General features: G+C 45.1%; 1 protein-coding gene across 1 annotated transcript; it reads left to right on the top strand.

Annotated features, from left to right (window-relative positions):
• Window positions 1-48: 48 nt before the first annotated feature.
• On the top strand, window positions 49-3515 carry GREM2 (gremlin 2, DAN family BMP antagonist). Its single transcript, XM_040636047.1, has one exon. It carries the CDS (start codon window positions 50-52, stop codon window positions 554-556), a length of 507 nt encoding a protein of 168 aa, XP_040491981.1. The 5' UTR covers window position 49; the 3' UTR covers window positions 557-3515.
• The last annotated feature ends 10110 nt before the right edge of the window (window positions 3516-13625 follow it).

Raw genomic sequence — 13625 nt, 5'->3', positions numbered from 1 at the left:
CGCCCGCGCGCGCCCCAGCCAAGCCCTCTAACTCTTCTCTCGTTGCAGGATGTTCTGGAAGCTGTCCCTGTCCCTGTGCCTGGTGGCCGTGCTGGTGAAGGTGGCGGAGGCCCGCAAGAACAGGCCTGCGGGCGCCATCCCCTCGCCCTACAAGGACGGCAGCAGCAACCACTCGGAGAGATGGCAGCAGCAGATCAAGGAGGTGCTGGCGTCCAGCCAGGAGGCGCTGGTGGTCACCGAGCGCAAGTACCTCAAGAGTGACTGGTGCAAGACGCAGCCGCTGCGGCAGACGGTGAGCGAGGAGGGCTGCCGCAGCCGCACCATCCTCAACCGCTTCTGCTACGGCCAGTGCAACTCCTTCTACATCCCGCGCCACGTCCGCAAGGAGGAGGAGTCCTTCCAGTCGTGCGCCTTCTGCAAGCCCCAGCGCGTCACCTCCGTCCTCGTGGAGCTCGAGTGCCCTGGCCTGGACCCTCCCTTCCGACTCAAAAAGATCCAGAAGGTGAAGCAGTGTCGGTGCATGTCGGTGAACCTGAGCGACTCGGACAAGCAGTGAGCACCTGCGGCGCGACGCCGCTCGCCCTGCGCGCCGGTCCCCGGGCCGCCGCCGCCTTCGTCCCCGTCCTCTGAGCCCACGCACGCGCTGCCCCGTGGCCAGCCCCGCAGCCAGCACGCTTCCTGGGGCGGACGGCGCCCTTGCCACACGCGCGCCACCAGCGGAGCGTCGCCGAGGCTTTCCCGGCCGACCGCGGGCCCCTCGCGCGCGTCCCACGCCGGCTGCGATTCCCGCCCGAGGGCCGCGGCTGGAAACCCGCCACCTGCCAGCCGGAGGTCGGAGAGGACTTTTGCGGGGCTGCGCTGCCGATGGGGCATTGATGTTTCCACCGTGTGGAAAAGCGAGTCTTTCCCCGGCCTCACCCTACACTCCAGCCCCCCTTTCCCGGGAGGTGAAGGATGCGGCCCTCGCCTCTCCCGCGGAGCCCGGGCGCTCCAGCTGCGGGGTTCCCTGGGGAAGGGAGGGCTGCCCTCGCGCCGCTGTGATGCGGGGCTCGGACAGCCGGTACGCAGGGAGGGTCTCCTAGCAAACCCCACACCCGAGAAGACGACTTGAGCCACTGGGATCACGAAATGGGCTTCCCTGGGGACCTTGCTCACAGCAGGCCACACTCTCCCCACCCCCAGCCACCACCCCCTCTTCTTCCTCACCCCCCCCCCATCTGTGGACTCAGATGAACTCTGGTGTGCATGCTCTTATCGCTGCAGTTAGAATATTATTACACACAAAGGTCTCCATATTAACGCTGGTTTTGTAATTGACCTGTATTGTAAAGAACTGTTAAGAAGCACTATAGACCTATCCATGTATCGTTTCACGAGTTTGGGCTCTGGCTTTGCAGCACCATTCTGAGTAAGACTCCCGAGGGGTTTCACTCGGCAGTAACGCCTGGTCAGAGTCACCGTCAGGCACCTGTTCTTAGATTGGGCAGGGAGACGGCAGGTGATTTTACAAGGAAGACTGTTTCCCTGAAGGTACTAAGGCGTCGCAGCACAGTGCAGGAAGGGGGTGGAGATGGACGCGGGTGTAGGCTGGGACTCACTGGGAAGTCGTTCACAGGGAACCGAAAAGCCCTGCGATGTTTAATATGCGTATGTGGTGTGAGAAGGTATACTATTTTACTGCCATGACACTAAACAAGAAATATTTCCTGGTAAAAGAGAGAAATATTTAAATATATAAGGAGTCAGGTCACTTTGTGGTGCAGGAGGAAGTAAAAGATAAGACATAGAGACTAGAAATCTAGTTAAGCTATCCTACAGAAGCTTCCTTTTCAAAGAATGGACTTCTTTTTTTTAAAAGGATGATCGAACATCAGCTTACCTTTCATTTTTATAATGAATCATTGAGGTTTTCACGTTGTGGTCTCTTGGTATAAGAAAGCTGACATCATTTATTTTCTGGCAAAATTATACTTACTTTGAGTCCCTTCACTAAGTTGCCCCAGAGAGGCCTCCCTGTGAGTCATGTTCACACAGTCTGATAAATGTGAATGAGATACCATTGGTGGGAATCAGCACACTTTGAAAACCTTTCAGGAGTGACTTCTGAGCACTGAGTCTCAGGTGCTGCTGCCAAGGGCACTCAGAAAGGCCCATTTCCAGGTTCGTGAGACCTTCTACAAACTGCTCGGGGAACTGAGGCTTCCTGACATTAGACGTTGTCCAGGGGTGTTCACCTGGAGAGCAAGGCATGTGGCACGTCCCTGAATCCATTTCCTGCCCCTGCCCCATGGGTCTCCTTGCTGTCTATTCTGTATCTCCACGAGACCTGAGCAGAATGTGCTGTTGTAAAAGGGGGTATTGGTTTTAGAAATGGGTATATGCAGCCCTAAATCAGGAGGCAGAACTCCACAGAAATCCTTGAAGGCTGGAACCTTGGGATGGAAAGAAAGCGTGGAGAGCATGTCCACGTTCAGAATTTATTTTTGCATTAAATGGAAAACCTCAAGTCAGACTCAGTGCAGAACACACGGCAGAAAAGCTGCGAAGGAAGGAGAAGGAGGTCCACAGGACTGTAATGGAGGCTAATGGAGCAGAGTGGAGCAGGGTGGGAGTGGATGGGAGGCTCTGGCTGACTGCAATGCCAAGCCCGTTTTATTAACACATAACCCAGGCAGATAGAGGAAGGATTAAGCTACGAACTCGCAGAACACACCCATGAGCACACTCTCTTTGAACCCAAATGTGGATGTAGCAGTGGAAGCGATATGATATGCTGCAGTGGGAAGCTCCTTCTGGGGGTTCTTCTATGTACAAAGTTTACCTTATAATGGCTCAAATGGTATTTAATTCTTTGTGTCTGTTTATAAATGAAGAAAAGCTATAAGTATAATGTAATTATTTTATAGGTGTACTATTAAATTATAGAACAAATAAAGATACTCTAGGATTATATGTGATCCTGGTGTGATGTGCCATGAAAATGGAATTCAGAATTTGTTTCAGTTGGCAATGAAGGAAACACTGTGTGTTCGGAGTGTTTCTGTCCCGTCGTGGTGAGTTCGACCCTTAGCCTACGTCATGCAACCTCCTTTGGGGCCTGGCATCTTCAAAGAGAATCAGAACCAGGTGTTCAAGGAGCAGAGGTGATGGGGATGGCTCTCGATGCTGGCTCTCCAAGCCTCTTACAGGTTGCTCAGCAGCTGAAGACAGAGTTCATAGCCTCCTCTCATTGTGCTCTTCGAGTAAGAAATACTGAATGAGGAAGTGTCGAGAAACTGCTGCAAATAGGAGTTCATCTTCCTTGTAATGGCCAGGGTACCACACTTGTCTCTTCAGCAAGCCAGAACTGGTCCTGAGTTTTGTCCACTTCCACACTCACTTTTCACATGTTCCAACATTTCTTAATTTAAATACTTCTTAGTTTCACTGTGTCTCTATTTTTCAACTAATTGACTTATATCCCATTCAAGTAATTCAATTACCAATAAAACAATAAACACTATAATAAAATTGCATATGGTTGATTTACTCTATGGACTTCAAAGGAATTAAATTTAACTTAATAATAAATAATTCATCTTAGTTTATTCAATGGGACAGACTGTTCCACTAATGAGGCTACGATATTTCACTTCACTTGCTTCTGAAGTTGGCCAATAGATTTTTAAGGTATAAAGTCAAAGAAAATGGATTTTTGCTATTGAGTGAACAACTTAGAATGTGTGTATTCCTAGAAAGCTCGTTTGCTGATTGATCTATCACCACTGATGATTAGCTCTCCATGGGAGATAACCAATAAGACCAACATAAAGTACAGTTAAAATGCGTTGATCATCAGGTTATCATCTGAATCCTTATTAACCTCCACCCACCCTTGCCACCCTCTTCACCCAATCCAGCCGCCACTACTGCTCTAACACAGCAGGCCATTTACCAAAAGGGAAAAATGGGAAGCCAAGTAGTTCTTGTTTGGTGGTGATGGTTGTATCCATTGGCATTTCTGGGTTGCTGATTTCTCTGCTACTCAGTCTGGGATACATAAGGGGAGTTGGGGGTGGGGGAAGCCAGGGAAATCGCTGTAATGTCGTTCCTTGGGTCCTGAGGTTCCTACCTGATCTCTCTTTTTCTCCCAACTTTTAAAGCCTTATTATGTCTTATATATATATATATTTATATATATACATACACACATAATATACATGTATATATACATAATATATATATTATGACATAGATGTATACATATATATGGATACCATATGACACATAGATGATATATAATATATATCATATAAAAATATATATCATTATATATGTATACAATATATATATTATGATGTATTTATAGTATATACACACACACACACATATTCCAGAGTCTTTAGTGGGAGGACTAAGCAGAATGTGTTTACTCCATCTTGTCTGGAATCAGAAGTCTTATGAATCTTTGTAAGATTTGCTACCTATTCTCTAAGGTTTATCGTGTATAAACCTTACAGTTTGGTGTATATATAATATATAAACCAAGACCTCCAATATACTTGCCCCATACCTCTCATCTGATCCTATTACATGATGCTGATCATATGGTGAATCAATATGACATTTTACAGAATGTCCATAAAATCCAGGTTATTTCAGATTACACCTTGATAAAGGGTGTAAGAAACTTGAGGGCAAGACCATAAACCACCGTTTATCCCATGGGAATGCCAATGTACTCACTTCTCCTTCCTGATAGATGTGGCTAGAAACACACTTGTCGGCTCAAGTGCTGGAGGCTATTTTAACCTGTTCTAGCAAAAACAAAACCAAAACCAACCAAACAAAAAATGCATTGAGCATAGTAGCTGCAACTGGGGCTCCTGTCTTATCACTTGCCATGTTCTGTTTGATTTTTGCAGGAGCTGACCTGATGAAATACATGGGGAATGGCAGGAGTTATCACAATATTCAACTCTTCGAAAGTTTCATTAGTTTACTCCATCCCCTTTGGAATTCAGCATCATTTTTCATTTGTTTTTTTTCTGGGGTAGGAAGTTCCCGAAACTTCTACTTGCCCCACCCCACCACAATAACTCTTACTCAAGAAATCAAGGAATCATTGTGAGGGTTCTTCAAACTACCAAGCGTGTCCCTTTCAATTATGCATTTGGAGATTAAGAGAAGGACCACCAGATTGGCCAACAGACTAGTGGGCCCTCTGAGAACCAGACTTTGGCTAGGACTCTGATAATTCTTACATACCCCTCACTTTAATATGGAGCCATATTGGTTTACTGGGTCTCCAGGTATTTGTGTAAGTTCAGAACCAATGTTCAATACTCTTCAAAAGTTCTGAGTATTCCTCTTTTACACGTAGCACATTTACCTGAGGAACTAGTCTAAACTCTCCTGTTTAAGTACCAGGGTGATAACAAATGACTATATCTGCCCTAGTATCAAAGGGTCCTGACTTCTAAAGAATCAGCCCCTCCTTCGGTCAACGGGTTCCAATCTGATTTGGAAACTGAGCAAGGAATTGTGATATTTACTGAGACACTGCCTTCTGTGTCTGATAATCCATTATTGATTTCTTTTAACTATATAAATTAAGCAATACCCTTGTAGGCAGTCCATCTCTCATATATTCAGGAACACCATGTTCTATTAATCGACTGCCAGTTGAGACTCTCTGGATGCCACTCCAATCCCATAACTCTTTGCACCAGTTGTGCCCACAATACTCCTGAAACTTAAGCACTGGCACCTGGCTTATATTATTTTGAGATCTTGCTATTCTCAGGTTCATCAAGGAGCCTAGTTTTTTAACAGCATCTCTTCCTACTGTTGGCCCTGGGCTACAGACAACTGAGCTTCTCAGTACTGCTGCTTCTCCTAAAACAAGCCCAGTCAACACTGCTTTGGTGAACATAGGCTTTCCTGGGACTGTCATTGGCGGGGGGGGGGGGGGTGGCAGATACACTTTAGCATGCCTGCTTCTCTGAGCCTGGGGATCCTTTCCTCCACCACCCATCATAGAAGCTCCTACATTTTCATTTCATTGAATATGGATCAGTTTTTGTGATAGTCTAAGAATCAAGCTAATACCTTATACCATCCCTGGGGAATTTGCCACAGTGTTAAATCCTGAATCATGGGCGAGTGCTCCCATGGTGATACCTAGCTTAACACTCTGCTCCCCTTCTTTGATCCAGCACCTTCAGGATACAATCCCATACTTACTTACCTGGCTCCTGGAGTGACTTCACTCTTATTCCTTAGCTGACCCAGCACATCCTGAGTAGGGCTGGGTGCCTAACAACAGGCCCATCAGGTTCTGAGGAATTGAGATTCTTGACAACATTTGTCAAAGGTATTCCCCTCCCAATTTTAGGGTTTCGATCTCTCTTTATTAGGACCCTAACCTTGGCACAGAAGCCTTGCTGGAGCTAAGAATCCAAACTTTTCTGAAATAGCACTACTTCTACAATTGAGTCTGCCTGACAATTGAGTAGGAGACTAGGGCTTCATTAAACTCTGCCAGAGATCATATTGCTTTCATATTCTGAATGAATTGATCATCAATCACCCTAAGCCTTTTTAAAAATCTCTTCAATAAACCAATGTCACTTGGAAGTTGTTACCCCATTCCAAAGTCTGAAGAGTCACACTGTACCTTATAATTCTTTTCTTTTTTTTGTAAAGATTCTATTTATTTGACAGAGAGAGACAGCCAGCGAGATAGGGAACACAAGCAGGGGGAGTGGGAGAGGGAGAGACAGACTTCCCGCTGAGCAGGGAGCCCGATGTGGGACTCGATCCCAGAACGCCGGGATCATGACCTGAGCCGAAGGCAGACGCTTCACGACTGAGCCACCTAGGCACCCTGTATCTTATAATTCTTAAGCACTGAAAGTATTGTACCAGGCAGGAGTCCCCTCACCAACATCCCACCTCAGTTGATTCCTGGGAAAAATATTAACAGTGCATGCTACGGCATGCCAGGGGCCGTCTTTGGCAATTGATTGGCAAGGGATCCATCTCCAAATCCTGTTTTGAGTACACTTTCTGGACCACTCCTGGAACTGCCTATCTTAGACAGGTTTCCCAAACTCCGAGACGAATTGTTGTGTGCAGAAAGTTTATTGGGGCATAACTTCAGAACATAGACCTATAAGGGGGTGAGGAAATAGAATTGTGTAGCAGAAAAATCAATCTGGTTGCAACTGAGGCCTATGCAGAGTTCTGGTGCTGAGATGGTAATTAGAGTTGTCCCAATGGCAGCAAGGAGGACAGGGTTTGGGTCCCACATCCGTCAGTCACGGGCTTCAGGCATCACCTGAAGGGAGCACGCATTCTCTCTCATGAAGGACAACTCTTAGTGAGGGGTCTAGTTCTGAATCATCAGCAGCTGCCTAATTCACCGGGGTCAGGAGGTGGGGTGACATGGGATGGGTGCATCAGCCCTGAAGAGAGTATCTGAGCGGATCCCATAATATTCACCTTAGCATGTGTGTTGGCAGGGGTGGGGGGTCAGGGTGGGAGCAGGGGGAAACAGAGAGTAAAGAATGTGGACGACCTTGAAAGAGAAGCAAAGGAGGTTCCACAGTTTCATAGGAAATAGAAAATCGTTGACAAATTTGATTGAAGGTTATCCTAGTCACACTGCGCAGGTTGTCCGGAGGGAGCAGAACCCGCACCCAGACCGGCCAACTCAGCGGCTCTCGTGAGAACTTAGGTGGAAGCTTAGGGCCAGACACGGCCAGACTCAGAACCGACTCTGAAAGGAAGAGACAGACACATGAAATATTTGCAGAATTTGGTGACTAAAGAGCAGTATGTTAGTGTAAATGATGGGGAACCCGATACAAGTGAGGTGATGACGTGGGTTTTGGAGATGTTAGGTCTGCAGTGACCGTGACGTATTCTAAATAAAACTGTCCCATTTGAAGAAATAGGACTGGAATCAAGTGACAAGCTAGAAGCTAAAAAAACCATGACTAAATTCATGATCACAGTTGAGACTTCCAAAAGAGAGAGACAGAGAGAGAATGAAGGAATAGAAGACGAAATGACCTTTGCAAATACAGATGACCCTTGAAAGCAACACAGGCTTGAACCGTGCAGCCCCACTTATAAGGGACTTCTTTTTAATAAATACAGGACAGTACTGCAAAATGTATTTTCTCTTTCTCATGATTTACTTAATAACATTTTCTTTTCTCTAGCTTACTTTATTGTAAGAAAACAGTATATAATACATGTAACACCAAAAATATGTGTTGCCTCCCTTGCGCAAATGGCAGAGTCGGAGGACCCCAAGCTCCCCTCATTCCACGTTTACAACTAGATAACACTCACTTCCCAGGAAATAAACTGGAGAGCTATCCACCAAATGTAGAGACAAAGCCTCATCTGAGAGGTTAGAAGGGCAGAGAGGGTGGTCTGGAGCTGCCCACAGGAGGAGGGCACGGTGGGTGCAGAGAGGGGAAAGCACCAGGGAGACCACACAGGAAAAACAAATCCCTATAACGTCTGGCCTTGAAATCCAGAGGGGCTGAATTCCAGAGTTTGTATAACCAGCGGGACTTGGAGCCTGGAGCTTGAGAAGTCAGCTGACTCAGCAGCACTGGGTGAGCCTGAAGGGCCAGGGATAGCCTGGTCCCTGCCCTTAAAGAGACAACAGCCCTTGGAGAGGCAACACAGAAGTGACAGTTTGCACCGTGGGAGGGAGACATATCTGTACTGACTTTGGAGTGTGTTGGGGGACTTCTCCAGGAAGAAAGGAGCTGGCAGACTCCATCACCCCGCCCCCAGCATAAACACTGAGCCATCTGCAGGGGGTGCTGCCCGGCCCTGGCTATCTCAAGGGCTGGCAGTGTACCCTGCCCACGAATCTCTTGAGGACTTGCCCCCTCCCAGCCTGCTGGCCTCAGCCCTGGCTCAGCACAAACTTGGTCAATGCTGTGCACGCCCAGCCCCTGCCTCCACACACCACGCCCCTGCAGCCACTGTGCTTTAGGGGATCCGGCCTAGGACTAACCGCTCAGGGCAAGTTTGGTAATGCCACCCACATGCCCTGCCCGGCTGCCCCGCGCACAGACACTGCGCCCCCAGCCACCACCACCACCATCACACCCACCAGGTCGTGGAGGATATGGCCTAGGACTAGCAGCTTAGTGCAAATTTTCTAATAGTTGATGGTTACCAGGGGGAAGATTGGTGGGGTGATGGGTAAAATAGGTGATGGGGATTAAGTAGTGTACTTGTGATGAGCAGTGAGTGTGTTACGGGAGTGTTCAATCACGCTATGGTACACCTGGAACTAACAGTACACTGTATCTTAACTAACTGGAACTTAAATAAAAACTTAAAATTTTTTTTTTTTTTAAGATTTTATTTATTTATTTGAAAGAGATAGAGACAGTCAGCGAGAGAGGGAACACAAGCAGGGGGAGTGGGAGAGGAAGAAGCAGGCTCATAGCGGAGGAGCCTGATGTGGGGCTCGATCCCATAACTCTGGGATCACGCCCTGAGCCGAAGGCAGATGCTTAACCGCTGTGCCACCCAGGCGCCCCTAAAAAACTTAAAATTTTTTTCTAATACTGCTGCCCCACCTCCAAGCCCCTCTGCAAGCACGGCCCCTCAGAGCTGGTCTGCCCGGGTCTCACTAACATCACAGAGAGCAAACACAGCCCTCAATAGGCAGAGAGTCAGTGCAGACGTCTGGACTGAAAGGAAAAGCTACCCAGACACAATGGCAGGACGCAAGCCACACACATAGGAGACCCCCGCAGTGCCCGGTTCTGGGGAGCAGGGGACACCGCACTGCAGGGCACCGCAGAACTTTGTCTTCACAAAGCCACAACTTCTAAAGCAGAAGACCTAGCTGACTCCCCTAACACACAGACACAGACACAGAGAAGCAGACAAAATGAGGAGGCAGAGGAACATGTCCCAAATGAAAGAACAAGACAAAATCGCAACATGAGATCTAAGCAAAACAGAAGTAAGTAACATGCCTGATGGAGAATTTAAAGTAATGGTCATAAAGATACTCCCTGGACTTGAGAAAAGGGTACAGGGCATCAGTGAGACCCTTGACACAGAGACAAAAACTAACATATTGGAGACAAAGAACTCAATAAAAAAATTAAAAATATGATAGACGGAATAAGTAGTAGGCTGTAGGAATGTGCCCGTGACCTGGAGGAGAGAGTGAGAAACAAGTATCACATAAAGAGAATACACTTAGCGAGCTCCGTGGCTCCATCAGCATAACAGCATTTGCATTCTAGGGATCTGAGAATGAGAAGAGAAAGGGGGACAGAAAAGGGATTTGAAGAAATAATAGCTGAAAAATCCCCAAATCTGGAGAGGGGAACAGAATCCAGATTCAGGAGGCACAGAGAGCTCCGAACAAATTCAACCCAAGAAGGTCCACCCCAAGGCACATAGTAATTAAAATTGAAAAAAAAATAGTGATGAGGAAAGAATTTTAAAGGTTGCAAGAGAAAAGAAGACACTTATATACAAAGGAACTCTGTAGGGCAATAAGCTATGACAGAGTGGATGAAAAAACACAAGACCCATCTATACGTTACCTACAAGAAACTCTTCTTAGACCTAAAGACAACTGCAGATTGCAAGTGAGGGGATGGAGAAACATGTATCATGCAAATGGATGTCAAAAGAAAGCCAGAGTAGCAATCCTCAGATCAGACAAAATAGACTTTAAACAAAGTCTGTAAAAAGAGACAAAGAAAGACACTATAAAGGGGACAAACCAAGAAGATATAACGATTGTAACTATATATGCACCCAACACGGGAGCACCCAAAAACTTAAAACAGTTAACAACAAACATAAAGGAACTAATCAATAGTAATGCGGTAACAGTAGGGGACTTTAACACCACACTTACATTGACGCACACATCATCCAAACAGAAAATCGTCTAGGAAACAGTGGCTTTGAATGACACACTGGGCAGATGGATTTAACAGACCTATTCAGAACATTCCATCCTAAAACAGCAGAATGTACGTTCTTTTCAAGTGCACATGGGACATTCTCCAGATAGATCACATATTAGCCCACAAAACAAGCCCCAACAAACTCAAAAATAGTGAAGTCTGGGACACCTGGGTGGCTCAGTCGGTCAAGCATCTGCCTTTGGCTCAGGTCATGGTCTCAGGGTCCTGGGATCAAGTCCCACGTCAGGCTCTCCACTCAGCAGGGAGTCGGCTTCTCTCTCTCACTCTCTCTTTTAAATAAATAAATAAATAAATAAATAAATAAATAAACAAACAAATAAAATGTTGAAAAAAATATCGAAGTCATACCATGCATCTTTTCTAACCACAACGCTGTGAAACGAGAAATCAACCACAAGACAAAATCTGGAAAGACCACAAATACATAGAGATTAAATAACATGCTACTGAACAACGAACAGGTCAACTGAGAAATCAAAGAAAAAGTAAAAAGTACATGGAAACAAATGAAAATGAAAACACAATGGTCCCAAACCTTTAGGATGCAGCAAAAGTAGTTTTAAGAGGGAAGTTTATAGCAATACAGGCCTACCTCAAAAAAACAAGAAAAATCTCAAATAAGCAATCGAATCTTACACCTAGAGGAACTAGAAAAAAAAATAACAGATAAAACTCCAAATCAGAAGGCAGGAAATAATAAAACTTAGAGCAGAAATAAATGACGTACAAAGTAAACAAACAAACAATAGAACAGATCAATGAAATTAGGAGCTGGTTCTTTGAATCATCATCAAAAGAGAAGAGAGAGAGAGAGAGAGGACTCAAATAAACAAAATCACAAATGAAAGAGGAGAAATAAGAACCAACACCACAGAAATACAAACAATTGTAAGAGAATATTATGAAAAACTACACGCCAACAAATTAGACAACTGAGAAGAAATAGATAAATTCCTGGAAACATTTAACCTACCCAAACTGAAGCAAAAAGAAATAGAAAATTTGAACAGGGATCGAGCCCCACATCAGGCTCCTCCGCTATGAGCCTGCTTCTTCCTCTCCCACTCCCCCTGCTTGTGTTCCCTCTCTCGCTGGCTGTCTCTATCTCTGTCAAATAAATAAATAAAATCTTAAAAAAAAAAAAAAGAAATAGAAAATTTGAACAGACCAAACCAGCAAGGAAACGGAATCCCCAGCAAACACAAGTCCAGGACCAGATAGCTTCACAGGCAAATTCTACAAAACTTTTAAAGAAGACTTAATACCTTTTCTACTCAAACTATTCCAAAAAATAGGAGAAGAAAGAAAACATCAAGATTCATTCTATGAGGCCAGTATTACCCTGATACCAAAACCAGACAAAAACACTATAAAAAAGAGAATTACAGGGCAATATCTCTGATGAACATAGATGCAAAAATCCTCAACAAAATACTAACAAACCAATCCAACACTACATGAAAGACATCATTCACCAAAATCAAGTGGCATTTATTCCCAGGAAGGAAGGTAGTTCAATATTCACAAATCAATCACAGTGATACACCTCGTCAGCGAGAGAAAGGCTAAAACCATACGATCATTTCAATAGACACAGAAAGAGCCTTTGACAAAGTACAACAACCCCTTCATGATAAAAGCCCTCAACGAAGTAGGTTCCAAGGGAACATGCCTCAACGTAATAAAAGTGACATATTGAAGAACCACAGCAAGCATCAAACTTAAATTTGGAATTTAAGAAACAAAACAGATGAGCAAAGGGGAAAACAAAGGAGAGAGAGAGACAAACCAAGAAAAAAACTTTTTTAAAAAAAATTTTATTATGTTATGTTAATCACCATGCAGTACATCATTAGTTTTTGATGTAGTTTTCTGTGATTCATTGTTTGTGTATAACACCCAGTGCTCCATGCAATACGTGCCCTCCTTAATACCCACCACCGGCCTAGACCATCCCCCAACCCCCTCCCCTCTGAAGGCCTCAGTTTGTTTCCCAGAGTCCACAGTCTCTTGTGGTTCATTCCTCCCCTTTATTCTTCCCTTCCTTCTCCTACTGATCTCCCTGCTATTCCTTATGTTCCACAAATGAGTGAAACTATATGATAATTGTCTTTCTCTGCTTGACTTATTTCATTTAGCATAATGTCATCCAATCCCATCCATGTTGCTGCAAATGCTGGGTAATTGTTCTTTCTGATAGCTGAGTAATATTCCATTGTATATATAGACCGCATCTTCTTTATCCAGTCGTCTGTTGAAGGGCATCTTGGCTCCTTCCACAGTTTAGCTATTGTGGACAATGCTGCTATGAACATTGGGGTGCATATGGCCCTTCTCTTCACTACGTCTGTGTCTTTGGGGTAAATACCCAGTAGTGCAATTGCTGGGTCATTGCTCTATTTTTATCTTTTTAAGGAACCTCCATGCTGTTTTCCAGAATGGCTGTACCAACTTGCATTCCCACCAACAATGTAGGAGGGATCCCCTTTCTCCACATCCTCTCCAACATTTGTTGTTTCTTGCCTTGTCCATTTTTGCCATTCTAACTGGCATAAGGTGGTATCTCAATGTGGTTTTGATTTGAATTTCCCTGATGGCTAATGATTTTGAACATTTTTCATGTGTCTGTTAGCCATTTGTATGTCT

Source organism: Ursus maritimus, unplaced genomic scaffold (assembly GCF_017311325.1).
Source record: "Ursus maritimus isolate PB19 unplaced genomic scaffold, ASM1731132v1 scaffold_2, whole genome shotgun sequence".
NCBI lineage: Eukaryota > Metazoa > Chordata > Mammalia > Carnivora > Ursidae > Ursus > Ursus maritimus.
The sequence above is the reverse complement of the archived record's forward strand: the minus strand, read 5'-3'. Positions and strand labels throughout refer to the sequence as shown.